A 17985-nucleotide genomic window follows, 5' to 3' on the forward strand; every position below is an offset into this window, starting at 1 on the left:
TGGACCCTGTTTGGATTCCAATTTGAAGAAACTAAACGTAAATTTTTAAGAATTTTTTTTTTTTAGGGCAGTGAAAATATTTGGTATGATACCATAATGATGGACACATGTTATCATGTATTTGCCCAAACTCAGAGAATGTACACCAATAATAAATCATAATGGAAACTACAGACTTTGGGTGATTACGACGTGCCAGTGTAGGTCCATCACTTGTAACAAATGTACCACTCTGGTGGAGGATACTGATAATGGGAGAGGTTATGCATATATGGGGGCAGATGGTGTATGGGAAATCTCTGTACTTTCCCCTCAAGTTTGCTGTGAACCTAAAACTGCCCTAAAAAAAAAAATGTTTAAAAAAAACATTTGACATAAAAAACTAATGATGTAATATATGGTGATTAACATAATAAAAAAAAACATTTTGGATAGTTAAGGAAATACCTGAGAAAGTTCCCAGCTGTTAGATGTTCAGTACTTCCCTTTTTTGGTTCCATAAGACATTTCAATAAAGATGAATGTTGCATTTATTAAAAAAAAAAGTCATTTTGCAGATAATTGAGGAAAGTGAATGCTGCCTAAATATATAATGATATTAAGGAATTATGTTTATTTTTTTCTGGATATAGTAATTGTATTATAGTTTAGGTTTATATATTTTTAGAGATAAAAACAATATATTTCTGGATTAAATAATTGATACTTGAGATCTGTTTTAAAATGAGGAATATATAAGAAACCACTGTAGTCTTGAGTTGATCATTGTTGAAACAGGGTAATGAATACATGGGAGTTCATCACACTCTTCTTTGCTTTTACGTATTTAAAGTTTTCCATACAAAGGGTTTTTTTAAACCTACCCTCTTTCTAGACAATACCAAGACCTTAAAACCTAGACCCCCACTTATTCCTTTTCTGCTATCGCCTTGTCTTTTAATCCATTAGAGAGTCTTACTGTTATATGCAGTCAAGATTCACTTTCATTTTCCAAATATGTATTACTTTCTTTATGTTTCAGCCCTTCATACATTTCTTTCCTTCCATGTGGTAATCAATTTCATTCCTCCCAAAGTATATCCTACAGAACTGCACTAATACAGTGCATGTGGTTATTTAAATTTAATTAAAACTTCAGTACCTCAATCACACTAGCCACATTTCAACTGTTCAACAGCCCTATGTGGCTTATGACTACAATATTGGACAGCGCAGATAAAGAAATTTCCATCATCACAAATTTCTACTGAACAGTGTTGGTTTAAATTATCTTTAATGAGTGAGATGCTGGTGACAATCTGTTTTTCTCCAAGATATCTTTATTTCACCATCATTTTTAAAAGATATTTTCACTGGATATAAAATTCTAGGTTCGCAAGGTTTTTTTCATTTCATATTGCAGGCATCCTTTTTACTATCTTTTGACTTCCATTGCTCCTATTGAAAAGTCACCTGTTTGTTTAATTCTCACTCCTTTGGTGGTTATCTTCTTTTTCTCAAGATACTTTTAAGATTTTTCTCTATGTCACTGTTTTTTGCAATTTCTTCATGATGTGTCTAGGTATAGATTTATTTTTATCCTTAGGATTCACCAGAATTCTTGTATCCTAGTTAGATATCTTTTGTTGGTTCTGGAAAATATCAGCCATCGTGTCTTTAAATGCCCCTTTTCTCTCTCCTCTTCTTCTGGAATTCCAATTAAGACATTGTTACTCTATCCTCCGTATCTCTTACACTGTCACTTATATTTTCCATCTTTTTGCCTCTAAATTACATCCTGGATAATTCTGTCTGATCTATATTTCCAGTTCCATCATTCTTCTGATGTGCAATCTGTTGTAAATTGCATCATTAAGTTTTTAATCCAGTTATCATATTTTTTTATTTCCAGCAGTTGGGTTTGGTATTTTCAAATCTATGATGCCACTTTTTTTATTTTGTAGTTTCATGTTTCCTGTCTTCGAATTTGCCATTTATTTCTGTGAATATAGTAAGCATGGTTGTTTTATCATGTATCTTCTAATTCTAATACATGAGGCCTATGAATATCTGTTTCTGCTGTTGTTTCTGTTCATGTTTCCTTTGTCTCCTTGTATGCCAGCTTATCTTTGACTATGTGCTGGTCAGTGTCCTTAAATTATTTGTAGAGACATCTAAAATGAAGAAGTGTTCTTCCAAGGAACATTTGCATTTGCTTCTGCCAAGCACCTAGGGGACACAACAAATCAGGGACCGCCCTAAATTAAGTCATGGTTTAAATTTCCCTTACCTTGCTAGGCTATGGCCACAACTTTATAGAGACTTATTTCTTTTCTCTTTTTTTCCTGCTCTGCTCAGTGCCAAGACAACTTGCCTTGAAGTCCCTTGATATTTGGCTGGAAAGTAGGCAATGAAAGGGGAACAGGGATTAGCTCTGATTTATCCTTCTCCCGCAGGTGGAGACACATGTCCACATGTTGGGTAGACTTTGAATCTTGGTTTCTGTCCACCTCTCCCCACAAGTGTGATGAAAAGAAATCTAAATTTCTTAAAATCTGCAAACATACTCAGGTCAACAGTGGCTTCAGCTCTCCAGATATTCGGCTAACCTCTCTTGGTTGAGGCTTTCTTCCAGAATTTGGCTTACCAGATGCCCTTTTCTTTCCAGTTCTTCAAAACTCTTAAGGTGGTATTTATAGATCTTATCCAGCATTTTCAATTCTTTTCAAAAAGAGGACTGGTCTAAATACTCTAGCCCACCATTACCCAGATGTAACATCTATTTTGAAGTTGAGCTAACAGAACTTCCTCATGTATTAGATATCAGGGTACAAGAAAAAGAGTCAGAAATGACATCCAGGTTTTTGGCCTGAGTAACTTGGTGAAAAGTGCCAAAATAAAGGTGGCAAAGTGGGATACGGTGGGTCAGGTGTAAAGAGTTTAGTCACAGACATAAGTCTGAGGTGGCTTAGCTAGGTTATAAGTTTCTTATAGGTATGGACAAGGTTTTCTTTTAATGCCATTCACACCCATCAGTACTTTATAACAGTGTTGCGCACATAGTTGGTATTCAACAAACTAAAGATTTCTCTACTTCAGTACTACTGACATATCGGGCCTGACAATTCTTTGTTATAGGAGATTTTTCCATGCATTGTAGGATATTCGGCAGCATCCCTGGTCTCCACCCATTAGATGCCAGTGGCACCATCCTGTCCCCCATTTTATGACATCAAAAAAAAAAAATGTCTCTAGATATTGCTGAATGTCCCCTAGGGGTAAAATATCCCTGACTAAGAACCACTAATGCTTCTTAAAGTTAATTTATATACCATCCTTTCACTCAACTGGACACAACAAAGATATACAAGAGGTAAAAATCTATCTAAAAAAAAACTGTAGCCCACCCTAAACCAGCATTTCTCAAATTATGTTTCCCAAAGCACCGGAGGACTGCAGTACTGAGAAAGACAGTAGGTAAACAGGTAAGCATAGGCTGGAGGTGACAAAACAGTTTCACCCTCACTAAAGCAAGACCATCTCCAACTGTTACAGGATTATATATATAACATTATTATAATTTTTAAAAGAAAGCTATTGCCAGCAAAATGTCTTTTCTTCAGATATAAAATGGTTAAAATCTTAAATCTCCAGCAAGAATTACTTAACAGCTTTATTTTATTGCTATTCCACACCCAAATCCTTATTAACATAAACCTAGAAAAGATTTACTAAATTCATCTGCAAGTCCTGGCATGTATGTGCTTTATCTGTGCTCCCCTCCTTTTTTCTTTTTTCTTTTTCTTTTTTTTTTTTTTTTACTCTAGCCAAATAAAAATCAGGTAAAAGTTGTATGGATAAATTAAGGCCTCAAAATCAGATTCTGAAATAAAACTCATTCAAATAAATTTTAAATCCCAAACTATATAGCAAGAGCTTGTTTTAGCACCCAGAATGCTGGGACTCCTCCATTAGGTTAAACTTCCTTGTCTTGTATAATATACAGTGACAAGTATATGTGAAAAAAATAATTTTCATGCTCTACTATAACTTCTCTAAACCAGTTTTAATATTGTTTTAAATATTACAGTATAAGCTCAGCTACTCTAAAGATCACATCCTTATACAAAGCTATTTTTATTTCTTTGAATTTCAGGTACCAAAAGATGTAATTAAAATGGAACCATGCTAATAAATTAAGTTCCTGATCCCCACATAAGCTATGTATTTATCAGATATACACTCTTCATTTCTCTATCTACATTCTGTGTATACCAATGTCCCTATTTAACTGTAAAATTATGACATCATTACAAAGCTGTTCTCCATAAAACCTAGACTATAAATGGCTGTAATCTGGGATAAAAAGTATTTATTGATGACTATTTATTTTCTATTTTTTATTTAAGAGAGGGAGACCACGCACATGGGGAGGAGGGGCAGAGGGAGACGGAGAAGCAGATTCCCCACTGAGCAGGGAGCCCAACGTGGGGCTTGATCCCAGGACCCTAGAATCATGACCCAAGCGGAAGGTAGACACTTAACCAACTGAGCCATTGAGGCACCCTACTGATGACTGTTTAACAGTCATGTTTAAAATAATCTCAAGTTCCAGGGTGCCATGCACCTGAGATTGAGCCCCATGTCAGGCTCCCTGCTCAGTAGGGAGTCTGCTTCTCCCTTTCCCTCTGCCCCTACACCTCACTCATGCTCTCTCTCAAATAAAACCTTTATAAATAAATAAATGAATAAATAGATAAAATAAGCTCAAGTTCCGTATCTAAAGCACATAAATTACACACACATATACCTACACACAAAAAAACACTAAACAGGACTAAGGATTCATCAATTAGCATGTCTAGAACTTCCCATGCACCTGCCAAAACTTAATCTTCCTCCTATCCTCCCTGACGTTGCTACCACCCTTTTTACCTCCCAAATTAGAAGCCCGAGAGCTATCTTTAACTTTCTCCTCTCCCTCATGTCTTTACATACAGTTGGTCATCAAATACTGTAAGGTCTACTTCGCATCTCTTTTTATCTTACATTCTTTTCTCTCAATAGGCAATAGTTTGTATAGCTCAAAAATCCAAACCCAGAAATGTATACACAGAAAAGTCTCAGTGGAAGCATTTACACTATTACCACTCCCCCCAGACACAAGTAATCACCTTTGCTAGGTTCATGGGTATCCTTCCACTATTTCTATTATTACCAAAAGATAGCATTACTACATACACTGTTCTCCATCTGCTTTTCTTAACACATCCTGAAGATCTTTCCTATTAGTTCATAGACAGCTTCCTCATTTTCTGTATAGCTGCTTAGTATGCTATACAGATCTTAGTTTATTATGGATGGACACTATTATATACAACACTGCAACTAATAACTGTGTAAATGTATCATTTCGTTTCATATAACTGTAGGATAAATTCCCTGAAGGACTGCTGAGACAAAAGTAAATACAATTCTAATTTTGATATATATTGTGAAACTACCCTCACGTCACTTATAAATTAGTCCTTTTCTCACCGCCTTTGCCACTGCATTTTCATGCCTATATTAATGAAGTACCTCCTTACCTGGTTTCCTTCCTTCCCCAACTATTGTCCATCCTATTGTCAACTGGCTGTTATTATTTTAATGAATTTGTAAACATACACTATAATATTCTAATTTTAAAATTCCAAAGATTACTGTAAAAGCTAGTTCCCTCTAATCATCCCTCCCTATCTCTGCTCCCAAAACCCAATCCTCTATCCACCACCCAAGAGATAAGCACTATTATCAGTTCAGGATTACCCTACCAGACCATATTCTTTGCATTTGCATGCATGTATGTGTACCTGCCCCTCCAAAACACAGCACTGTTCTGGGCTTTTTTCCTTAGGTATATAAATAGTATCATACTGTATATACTGCTCTAAAACCTAGTACTCAGTATATGTCATATTCATTTCTTCCAAATTATTACGTTATTCCACAGTATGAATATACCAATCTACTTAGTCATTTTAGTATTGTGACCAGTTTTACTTATTTTTCCAGGTTTTTTTACTACTATAAACTGCTGCAATTAACATAGTTGTACATGCCTCCTTATGTACATACACTACTGTTCCTTTAGTGCAGAAAATGGGCAGATTTGCTGGGAATACCATTTCAAATTAATAGATACTAACAAACTGCCCATATCAATTTACACCCCCAAACCAATTTATATTCCCAACAACTTATAATGTTTATTATTTCCTCATAATATAGCCAATTTTAATATTAGCAAGCTTTTAAAATTTTGCCTCTATTAACTTTGTTTTAATATGTATCTCTCAAATGACCGAGATTGCATAACTTATCAAATATTTGTTGGCCACTTATGTTTCCTCGCCTGAAACTACCTGTTTGTAATCTTCACTTGTTTTTCTGTCACTGTTTCTTTGTAGAAGTACATCATACATATTATTTGTTGTATGTGTTGCAAATATTCCTCCCAGTTTTTTGAAATTTATATTTTGAACATTGTCATAAAGTCTTACACTGTGGTTTGATCCATTTTACCAAAATATCTTCTTAAAACATACAATCATGTATTCCAGTCACCTACAGAATACAGAATTTAACCATATGTATATTTAACTTGAAGTGAAAAATAATTTAGTTGGCCCCCTACCATTCTATTTCATATACATAGATCCCCGAATTACCCTGAAATGTGAATCTCCCATTTCCTCAGTACGTCTCAATTCTCAAATGCTTCTTCTAGGGTAAACTTAACATTGCAATGGGTGAAAGTTTAATGTTTAAAAAACTTTTTTTGGTACAACATAGCCCATAAATGTAAGCCAACTTCCTGTAGGGCACAACTGAGGAAACAGCAATGTATTTCATCAGTTGAGGAAAAACTGGCTGTATTGGACTTATTGAGAGATGGTATCTCTACTTCCCATGTAGCAACTTCCTACAATGCATTTCAGACCTTTTTGGATCTGGCCCGTGCCTCCCTCAAGCCTCATCAACTCACCACTTCCCACTTGCATTTATACTCCAACGATACACAGTTACCTATAATTACCCCTACATACTATTCTGTTTTGTGATACCATTCCTTTATGTGTTATTCTGCCTGAGAAGTCTTCTCCTTACCCCAAGTTACCTCACCACATACTCACATTCTTCCTCCAAAACTCAGTTCAGACATTACCTCCTCCAACAAGCTCCCGCTGACCTTTTCAGCAAAAAGAATTAATGATTTCTCTATTTTCTCATTATGCCCTGTACCTTTCATTAATATGTGGATTCCACTCTGTTACAAGGATTGTTTACAAGCTCTCCTCTCCTATAAGCCTCAGGAAGTAAGGCGAGTTTATCTTATTCTTATGTATTTAGTATTTAGCAGTTTCTAGTATCCCATTCAATAGCTATTTGCCAAATTATACAAGTCCTCTCTATTCAGCAGTAAACACTAAAAACCTATACACAAAATAATTGAAATCATGATCTTTAACTGAAGATATTTCACAACCTGGAAGAATATGTGGATTATAATAAAAGCAGTCTGTAGTTTGTTTTGGTTTTTTTTGTATTGTTTTTAACTGTGAAATTAAAGTCAACATTTTTAAAAATATCAGCATATATCAAAAGTGTATCGTTTCATGAAATTTTTGTTCCAGTTATACACATACAATGCATATGTACGTTATTGATGCAAAATACATTTCTTACTGTAGGTCAAATAAAAAAATACTTTGAAAGCTACTTCCATTGTTGCTATATGGGTTCAGAGAAGCTTTAAATCAACAAACAAAATGATGTAGTCAAGGAAGGCTTCTTCAGTGAAAGACAACATTTGGAGCATAGTCTAGCTCCCCACTACCTCTCTAATCTCACCTATTACTCCCCTTATTCATTCTGCCCGAGGTACACAAGCCTTGGGAATTATTTGAACAAGCCAAACATGTTTCCACCTCAGGGTCTTCAACACGTTTCTTTGGCCCAGAAAGCTCTTCACTTATATAACTTCATTGTTTACTCCCTCATTTCAGGACACCCAAAGAGATCTTTCCCTCACCACCTAAAATAGCAACCACCTCCCACCATCCTAACCCATTATCCAGTTTTATTCCTTTTCATGCTACTCATTACCACCCGATATTTATTCACTGCGCGTTTCCTCCCCCCTCATCCCGAATGTCAGCCCCAAGAAAACAGAGACTCTGTCTACTGTATCCCCAGAGATCAGGACAGTGCTGGCACCAAGCAAACACTTCTGAATAGCCTGTAACAAGCCTATCAAGGAAAAGGAAAAGGAAGAAGACAGGGAGTTGTGCCTGAGCATGGTATATTACGGAGGAAACAAGACTGAAGTAAGGTTGAAGAAGCAGAATATGAAAAGGTTTGAAAGTCAGAAAGCAGAGTTTGGACTTTATTCTGCAGACAACTGGAAGTCATTCAATGTTTTGAGCAAATGGTGATCCATTCAAACATTTATTCAGTACAAGTTCAATTCACTTTGCTTGGCATGATGGAGAGCACAAAGGTCAATAGCACATTTTCTCTCCTCCGGCTGTTCAGGTTTAAAAGCAGTGGGCTCAAATAGAATTTTAGGAAAATTATTCTGGCAGCCATATGCAGGATGGATTGGAAGAGCAGACTCCAAAATGAGGATGGGAAATAAAGGCACTGCAGAGCCTCAGGACAAACTGAGACCCAGTAAAGAGTAATCTAAAGAATTGTGCTGACGGATGGATATAAATAATAAAAGAGAAACATGTATTACAAAAACTTTACAATTTAAATATGACGATTATTACCCAACCATTGTAGATAACGATCAAAGTGATCAAAGAGGAAAAGTGTGGCAACAAGATTCCTAGAAAAGCAAAAGAATCCTCTTCCTTCCATTCAGTTCACAAAATAAGATGAAAGAATAGACTCGTTGTGGTGACAATGAAAAAAAAATGTAAGCAAGTTTGTACTCTATTTGCTTTTTCAATTAAGTAGAAATCAATGGCATCTTTTGAGAGAGAGGAAGAAGATACATGAGAAAACAGAAAAATGTGAGATTAATAAAATAATTGCCAAGAGTAGCAAGGGCCCACTGGGAACTGTTCAGCATAAATTCATAATGGCCAAGAAATCTTCTAAATTACCCACCTTCCTCCATAAATATGCTGTGTGACCTGTGGAAAAAAACAGAGCAGATAGATGGTGGAAAGATTTGACAACACATAAATATGAAAGAAGTGGTGGGTGTCAAGCTCTGTCAAGGCTACATCTAATGCATACAGCAATAAAGGAAGGGAGAGAAACTGAGTCTGTATGAAAGGAATGGCTAAAGGCACAGGTGAAGTAATCACATGGGCAAAGATGTAAGAGTTCATCTAAGCCAGTTAGGATGTAAGGGAAATTTTTCAGATCATTTTAACAACATACTGTTTGCTATGGTCTGAATGCTTGTATGTCTCTTCCCAACCTCTCAAATTTGTATGTTGAAACTCCTAATGGCCAAAGTGATAGTATTAGGAGGTGGGATATTTGGGAGGTGATTAGGTCATAAAGAAGGATCATTAAGATTTATGCCCATATAAAAAGAAACCCGAGAGAGTTCCCATGACCCTTCCTCCATGTGAGGATACAACAGAGAAGTCTGCAACTGGAAGAGGGTCCTCACCAGACCCCAACCATGCTTGCACCTTGATCGTGGACCTCCTAGCCTTCAGGATTGCAAGAAATCGATTGCTGTTGTTTATAAGCTACCAAGCCTCCAGTTTTTTATTATAGCAGCTTGACTAAGGCACTGTTTAAATTTTTTTCCTCTGTTTGGATACATGGTAAGTGCTACAGACACAAAGGAGTACAGGAATCAGAAGGGCTGCACAGCCAATAATTTTATCACAAGAGGAAGTGACCTAATTCCAATGTTCAGTTCTATAATTAATATTATGACTTAGGATAAATATCCACCTCAGTGCCCACATCTACAGAATGGGAGAGCACGTTAAAGAGAGGTACCATAGTAGCCTCCACTCACCTTCTATAAAGAACTACTGCTGTAGTAAACCAAGTTACCATACAGCAATGGTACTACTGCATATTTACCCAAAGAATACAAAAACACTAATTCAAAAGGATATATGCACCCCTATGTTTATAGCAGCATTATTTACAATAGCCAAATTATGGAAGCAGCTCAAGCGTCCATGTCCATGTGTCCGTCAATTGATGAATGGATAAAGATGTGGATGTGGGTGTGGGTGTGTGGGTGGGTGTGTGGGTGTGTGTGTATATGCACAATGGAATATTATTCAGCCATAAAAAAGAATGAAATCTTGCTATTTGCAATAACATGGATGGAGCTAAAAAGTGTAATACTAAGTGAAATAAGTCAGAGAAAGACAAATACCATACGATTTCATTCATATGTGTAATTTAAGAAACAAAACAAGCAAAGGGAAAGAGAGAGAGAGACAAACCAAGAAACAGACTCTTAATTATAGAGAACAATCTGATGGTTACCAGAGGAGAGGCGGATGGGGGGATGGGTTAAATCAGTGATACAGATTAAGGAGCACACTTGTTTTCATGAGCACAGGGTGATGTATGGAACTATTAAATTACTATTATACACCCAAAACTATTGTAACACTGTATGTTAACTAACTGGAATTAAAAACTTAAATAAAATAGAAAAAAACAAGAAATGTCTTATTCCTCAATTGTAATGAGACAGAAAGAAAGCTAACTGGGTTAGAGGAACTCTCAAGCCTCTTCTAGAAAAGATTCTACACTATGTAACAGAATCAACAATATTGGCAGAGGTTTAGCATATTTTATAATAAAAGGAAATAGAAGTGAACATTGTTTTAATTTTTAAATTATCATGGATTATAAAGCTATATAATAACATGAAAAGGTATGTGTTGAAACATTAAAATAAAATAGGACTCAAAATTAAATATTCTACAGGTTCCTTAACTGCAATTCCAAAACACAAAAACTCTTTTGGTGGCAAAACCTTACCTGACATAAAGCTATTTATAGGCTTTATTTACCCCATTTGGTGTAAACCTTCATATGTTTTGCTGCACAAATAGTAATGTGTTTGAAGAGGACTGGACTCTGTTGAAAGGTTACATTATTACTTTGCCTATATCCAAAAAATTCTTAATTCCAAAACCTATTAGACCCAAGAGTCTTAGTGGGCTATGATCCTATAATAATAATTGCTAACATTTGCTGAGCTATTAAATGTGTGTCAGACACTGTTCTGATCACTTTATATGCAGTAACTCATTTAATCCTCCCAACCACAACATAGGTATTATAATTATCCCAATTTTACAAAGGAAGAAACTAAGGCAGAGCGATTAAGTTAAACTGCCTAATATCTGCCTAATTAACTTAAACTGCCTAATATCACAAAGCCAGAGAGTGACCAAGCTGAGATGAATACATTTAAAATATTACACATAAGAGGAAGAAAACACAAAATTGAGAACTGATTATGATAGAATGGTAGGAGTCCACGATTGTTTTCTCTAGTCCATGACTGTTTTCTCTATTCAATTAACATATTACTTGTAGAAGGGTAAGGAATCAAACCTAAAAAAATACAAAACACTTCATGTGCTTACAAATTCTCATTTATGTGCAATTCCTAAGTCAAAGTGCATAAACTGCACAGTATAAAATCCAAGCTCCTCAGTTTATGTTAATCTTTCTTATTGAAATAATGATATTTTAACATGCTTTTAGTTACAAATAATATACAAAAATATATACTCATTGTAGAAGTCAGAAAATTTGGATAAGCAAAGAGAAAATAATCACTTATAAAACTACACTCAGAAATAACCACTTAACAATTTGGCACATATCCTTCCAGAGGTCAATACAATTTTCTCCTGAATAATGCAGGGCTGAGGGGTACAGACACCCCCCACACACACAGTTGAAAATCTTGAGTATAACTTTTCTCTCCCCAGAAATTTAACTATTAATAGCATACTGCCAACTAGAAGCTTTACCAATAACATAAACATTGGATTAATACATATTTCGTGTTATACACTGTATTCTTACAGTAAAGCAAGCTACAGGAAAGGAAATGTTAAGAAAATCATAAGAAAAAATACATTTACCGTACTGTACTTGTCAAAAAAAAAAAAAAAAAAGCCTGTGTATAAGTGGACCCATGCAGTTCAAAGCCCTATTGTTCAAGGATCAACTGTATATTTGTTTTTTAACCAAAATGGAATTGTTTTTAAAACTACTTTTTTTTTACTTAACGTATACCAAGACATCTCTTCATGTCTTCACGTTCTTCTAACATCATTTTAATAGCGAGGCACGGTTCACCCCACTGTGAATACATATCCTAACAATCACTGTGAAACATTTAGGTTATTATGTACGGCACAGTGATCATTCTAGAGTCAAACAGGCTTGGATCCAAGTCCTGGCTCTACCACATAATAACTCTGTGCTACCTTAGGCAAGCTACCTCATTTCCCTAAACCTGTTTTCTCTGCTGAAAAATGGAGGAGAATATTATCTACTTCATATGATTAATGTGGGAGTGGGGTCAAAGGTTAATACACAGCTTTTACTATCAACAGCGCTGCAATCAGTACCCTCACAGTTAAATCTCTGCACCCATCCTTATGACATCAAGATAAATTCCCTAAATGAGAATTTCCATGTCAGAAGATATGCCCATTTTTAAGGCTTTGAGTCTCCCAAATTACAGCTGGGTTTATTTATTATTTATTTATTTAGATTTTATTTCTTTATTTGAGTGAGCAAGAGAGGGAGAGAGAGGAGGAGCAGGGGGGAGGGGAAAGGGGCAGAGAGAAGCAGAACTCCCTGCCCAGCAGGGAGCCCGACATGGGGCTCGATGCTAGGACTCCGGGATCATGACCTGAGCCGAAGGCAGACATTTAACCGACTGAGCCACCCAGGTGCCCCTACAGCTGGGTTTAAAGCCCTCATCAAATAGCTCTCTCACTTAATACTCATTTCTCTTTATCCAAGAAGGTGGAAACTATGATCCAGTTAAGCTAACCAGCTTGTTTCACTCAAGTGACTTTTGCTCTTCTACTTTTGTACCTGCAAACCTAGACATATATCATAAAATCTCAAGTTTGTAGGGAACTTTAGGACACCTGGCCCAATTCCTCATTCAGCATATCAACTTCTGCACCATAGAATCCCTAACTTGAACATCATCAGTGAAAGCAGAGAGCCTACCACCCACACAACCCATTACATTTTTACTGTTTTGTAGAAATTTTATCTTGAAAGAATGTTGAAATCCTCCTTCTAACTACTACTCATTGATCCTACCTAGTTCTTTCTAGTCAGATCAAACCTGATCTTTCTGTGTGACAGACCTCTAAATATTTAAAGATAGCTATCATTCCTTAGATGAGCTTCTTTCTCTTCTTTAAGCCAAACATCGAATTTTTCAGCCTTTTCCTCCTTTCCTCATGTCCTTTTTCTCCATGATCAAGGTCCTCTGGATATGCTCAGTGCTTTTTAAACTTGAGTGTCGGGCGCCTGAGTGGCTCAGTTGGTTGGGCGACTGCCTTCGGCTCAGGTCATGATCCTGGAGTCCCGGGATCGAGCCCCACGTCGGGCTCCCCGCTCAGCGGGGCGTCTGCTTCTCCTTCTGACCCTCTTCCCTCTCGTGCTCTCTCTCATTCTCTCTCTCTCAAATAGGTAAATAAAATCTTTAAAAAAAAAAAAAAACTTGAGTGTCTATCACTTGGGGAACTTGAGAAAAATACAGCAGCCCAGGTCCTACCCTACTTAAGCTTGGGCCTCTGTGTTTTTGCTCTGCAGGTGATTCTGATATAAAGTCTGAGACCTGATCTAAGGGCCCACCCATAATGTGACAGTATGCTACCTAAAAAGCTGACACAATATAATTATTCCAGGTATAATACAAGTACAAAGTAAAGTGTGGCTAATACCTGCTCTTTCTTTCCAGAGAGAGAGAGAAAGAGAGCGCAAGCAGGGGAGCAGGAGCAGCAGAGGGAGGAGGAGAATCTCAAGCCGACTCCACGAGCACAGAGCCAGACCGATGGCTCCATCTCACAACCCTCAGGTTATGACCTGAGCCAAGATGAAGAGTCAAACGCTTAACCGACTGAGCCACCACGCACCCCAATACCTGTTCTATGTTGTTCTACCAACTTCAAAAATGACATTTACTTTTTAAAAAATTATACCAGTGTTGATTCACATTAAATGTACAGTTAAAATGATCGAGTCTTTTGCACATTCTGTATTTGTGCTTTAGCGTCTTGGGCCCTATTTGCCTGCCTTTCCAACTATTCCCATTGAAATGTAAGAGAACCAGGACAAAGAGTTTCAAATTCCTATTTCTAAATATATCAATGGCTCTACATATGATTTACCTTTGGTAGAGAAATCATTTCACGCTTTAGCCTCTACACTTACCTCATGGACATACTTAGCCTAAATGAAAATATACTAGCCCACCAACTGAACTGACAGTCAACTGCACCAACACATCTTCTCTATGCAAAGCACTGTTGTCCACACAGTGGGGAAACACAGTCCTTAATACTAGTAGACAGACCTTCTAGGAAGCCTGATGGAACAAACACCTTCAAAATAGTATAATACCAAGATAGAGACATTAATACTATAGAAACCTACGATTACTAGTTGGAAAGCTCTGGGGCCAAAGAAATGATAGTCATTAGAAAACTAAGTTACCCTCATCTTTAAGGTTTTGTTTCCCTTTGCTTTTTAATGTTTATGAGAGAGGGAGGAGATGGACCCATCAGTGAATTCACCCACACTCAGGCTACTTACAAAGTGAATTTGCACCCTCAAAAATACACCCTCAAAATAAATTCATGATTCAAAATTTCATGTAATGACTTCTGAATTCCTGACTTGTTTGCTTTACCTGTTACTATTCCTAACTTAGGAGGTACTCAAGACGGGGGGGGGGGGGGGGACAGAAGGAGGGGGGCATTCTACAGATGAGGTCCATCATAAATAAATCTTAGAGATGCTGGGTCAAAGGGAGACATGTAAAATTAACCAAGAACCAATCTGATATTTATTTCCATTTGCATAGCAAACATCAAAAATATACCTGGCATTGTCAAACAATTATGTCAAGAATGACCAGATGCTTCCTGTTGATGGAACAGTAGAGAACTATAGTCTGAGAGAATCAAAGTAGAGTTCACAGAAACAACTGGAAATGAATTTAGCTTCATTTCAAAACCATTAATCCAAAGTATAGCCTTAAAATTTTCACACATTTACAGTATAACTGGCCTCCAACCTAAAATACCCAGATTGACTGAAAGAGAGAACTCAAACTCTAAGTTAGGAGAGTTAACTCTAAAAGTCTATGTATATGCATTACAAAAGTATTGTTTGACCAAATGTTTCACTGCAGGATTCCTTTTAAATCTGGAGCTCCTGCAGTGCTTTGACAGTGTCCTATCTTCAAATACTGCTTTTACACACTAGTTTTCACAAGCACATCTAATATGAAATTCACATTTTACTTGCATACATAAGTTGTGGAATTAAAAATTAAGTTTAGTCACTTAAAATATTTGCAAATGTTCCTGAGTCTCCAGGATCATATGCAGATTACACAATCCTTACTTTTCATACTGTTTATGCAACTAAATCCGAAACTGAAAAAAAGAGTGCAAGAAAAAAGTATAGAAATCAACGCTCCTATCCATATTTTTTAAATGTGTCTTGTATTATCCTATTTGACTTGTATGGGGAGAGGATGGAAATGACAAATCTCTCAGTTAAAAAAAAAAAAAAGGCATGAACATACAATGGCGTTTTCGGAGTTTTCCAGAGGTTACATGGCGTGATACCACAACAGACAATGCAGTAGACTTAAGAACTAGATGTCTTCTATTAAACCAGACATTTAAAAGACTTGAAGAAATGCAAAACAATGTCATTCTTACCTAATATGTCACTTGTATTAACGTGTAATGAATTTTTGTTTCCACTGTTATTTGGGGGAAGTATTTAAAAAGAGAAAAATTAAGAAAAAAAGCATAAAGCCATTTTTAATTTCCTTAAATTCAGAGTCTGAACCTGAAAGTGGAAGTGTCAAGGCTGATGGTTATAGGTTAGTGCGAAGAAATTTAAATCAAGCTGGGTAGGTCTATACGTGAAATAACAATCTGCAAAAAGAATTTTTGACCACTAACATCTGCACAATAAATTATAATGCATCTTTAATTCTGGAATGGAAAATTACTTTACAAGGATCATTTACTGACTACATCAAAACATTTTCCAGATAAAAATTGTACTTCAGAAAGTAACTTGCCTGAATCGAGACAGCAAATCAGTGTTCGGAAAGAGCACTTAAAATATTTCCACATTACCAAGCCCCCTTCAAAAGTACTGTTGTGGTCGCTACCCCTCCTTTGAACAAATGTCTGCTCGCCACAATCCAATCAGGTTTTTAAAGCAAAAGTATGTGTACTGAAAACAAGCTTAAAGTGGGAAAACACACACAAAGCAGGCCTATATAATTCCTTTGGTTCTGTTTTCACGATGCACCCCTGAGGCTATACACGCTGATTCTACACGGCAGGACAGCTTCAACGAAGCACACTAAATACACACTGATTAACTGTATCCAGGCAGAAATGACCTGGCAAAATTCTCAACTTTTTTCCGAAGCCGTGCACCCGCAGATCCCGGCGGCCAAGTCCCAAGAGCAGAAGTCCCGAGCATCCAGAACGGCGGGCTTTGTCCCCTCAGGGACTTGAGTCCCCGAGGTCGTGGCAGTAGCCGCGATCGGCCCCGCGTGCGCCGGGCCCGGCCCTCCAGTTAACCCTGTCCGGGCCAGTCGCTCCCGCCGCGGCCCGAGCGCCTCCCGGCCGCGCAGGCCCCGCAACACAGCGCGCCCCGGGGCGGCCGCCCCCGCCACCTCTTCATGGTTCCGGCGAGCCCGGTGGGGCAGCCAGGCCGCCCAGACAAAGAGGCCGACAGTTCCCGGGGTGGCGGGCGTCGAGGCCGGGCCGCGCCAGCCTGTCTCCCTCCCTCGCCCGCCCACCTTCCGCCTCCCGGCGCCCGCAGAGTCCCCGCCGCCCCGGCTCGACCCCATCCCCGCCCCGGGGCCGCCGCTCGGGCCAGGGCCGGCTGGGAGGCCACTGCGCGCCGGGGCCGAGGAGGGGGCGGCGGCCGCCACCATGTCTGCCCGCCCCTCCCAGAAGCGGGGTGCCCAGCGGACAAAGCGCGGCGGCGGCGCGGGCGGAGCGGGGGCCCAGGCCGACCCCGCCGACCCCCGCGGAATAAGCGGGGCCAGGAGCCCCGGAAACCCGGCGCCTTAATGCAATAAACAGGAAATCGCGGGGATGATCTGGGTTCCGGGGGAAGTGGAATTATTTTTTACCAGCGAAGAGATCAACTTCCACATCCGGTGGTAACAGGGCCCTACACAGACCCGCACTGACCTGGAAAAGCTTCGGGAGCGGCGACGGGGGAGCAGCAGGAGGTGGTGGGGGGACCCGAGGCGCCTCGTACCCGGCCGGGCTGACGCGGCCCCGCTACACACAAAGCGCTTCAGCTGCACAGGGCGCTATTTTCCGAAAATGCCGCGTCTGGTCGGCGCCCAAAATCCCCACCGAAAAGTCCCCCGTGTTGCGCGCGGAGGGACACATGGTGTGCGAGTGAGTCAAAGCTCCCAGCATCCCTCCCGGACACGGCCCCTGTCAAGCCCGCGCTTGAGCTTTTCCACCCCTGCCCTCGGCAGCAGATCGCTCTCCCACTCCCTCTCCGACCCCATTCCGGCGGGAGGAAAGGGGCAACAGAATCTGATTTTTGTTTTTAACTGATGGAAAGGAAATATGCCATTTGAAGAGCCTGAGCCACACAAAGAAAGCGGCGGAATGATCCGCTCTCGGCGACCGCAAGTCCCGGCTCGCCCGGCGCCTGCGCGGCACGGGGGTGGGAGCTGCGGCCGGC

General features: G+C 38.9%; 1 protein-coding gene across 5 annotated transcripts in view; it reads right to left on the reverse strand.

Annotated features, from left to right (window-relative positions):
- The window catches only part of GABPB1 (GA binding protein transcription factor subunit beta 1), a 64047-nt gene extending 46299 nt beyond the window's left edge, over positions 1–17748 (reverse strand). For 2 of the 5 annotated variants that reach the window (XM_088024787.1, XM_088024785.1), the window contains exon 1: positions 16687–17078. In XM_088024787.1, coding sequence (XP_087880913.1) covers positions 16687–16752 — 66 coding nt within the window. In that variant the 5' untranslated portion in view covers positions 16753–17078. Of the gene's footprint in view, positions 1–16686; positions 17079–17474 lie in introns of those variants that run through there. The other 3 variants (XM_088024784.1, XM_088024786.1, XM_028100136.2) reach the window with 2 other exon arrangements.
- Between the last annotated feature and the right edge of the window lie 237 nt (positions 17749–17985).

This window comes from Eumetopias jubatus, unplaced genomic scaffold (assembly GCF_037043125.1).
Source record: "Eumetopias jubatus isolate StellerSeaLion01/CBP00866 unplaced genomic scaffold, mEumJub1_p1.0 scaffold_7, whole genome shotgun sequence".
Classification (NCBI taxonomy): domain Eukaryota; kingdom Metazoa; phylum Chordata; class Mammalia; order Carnivora; family Otariidae; genus Eumetopias; species Eumetopias jubatus.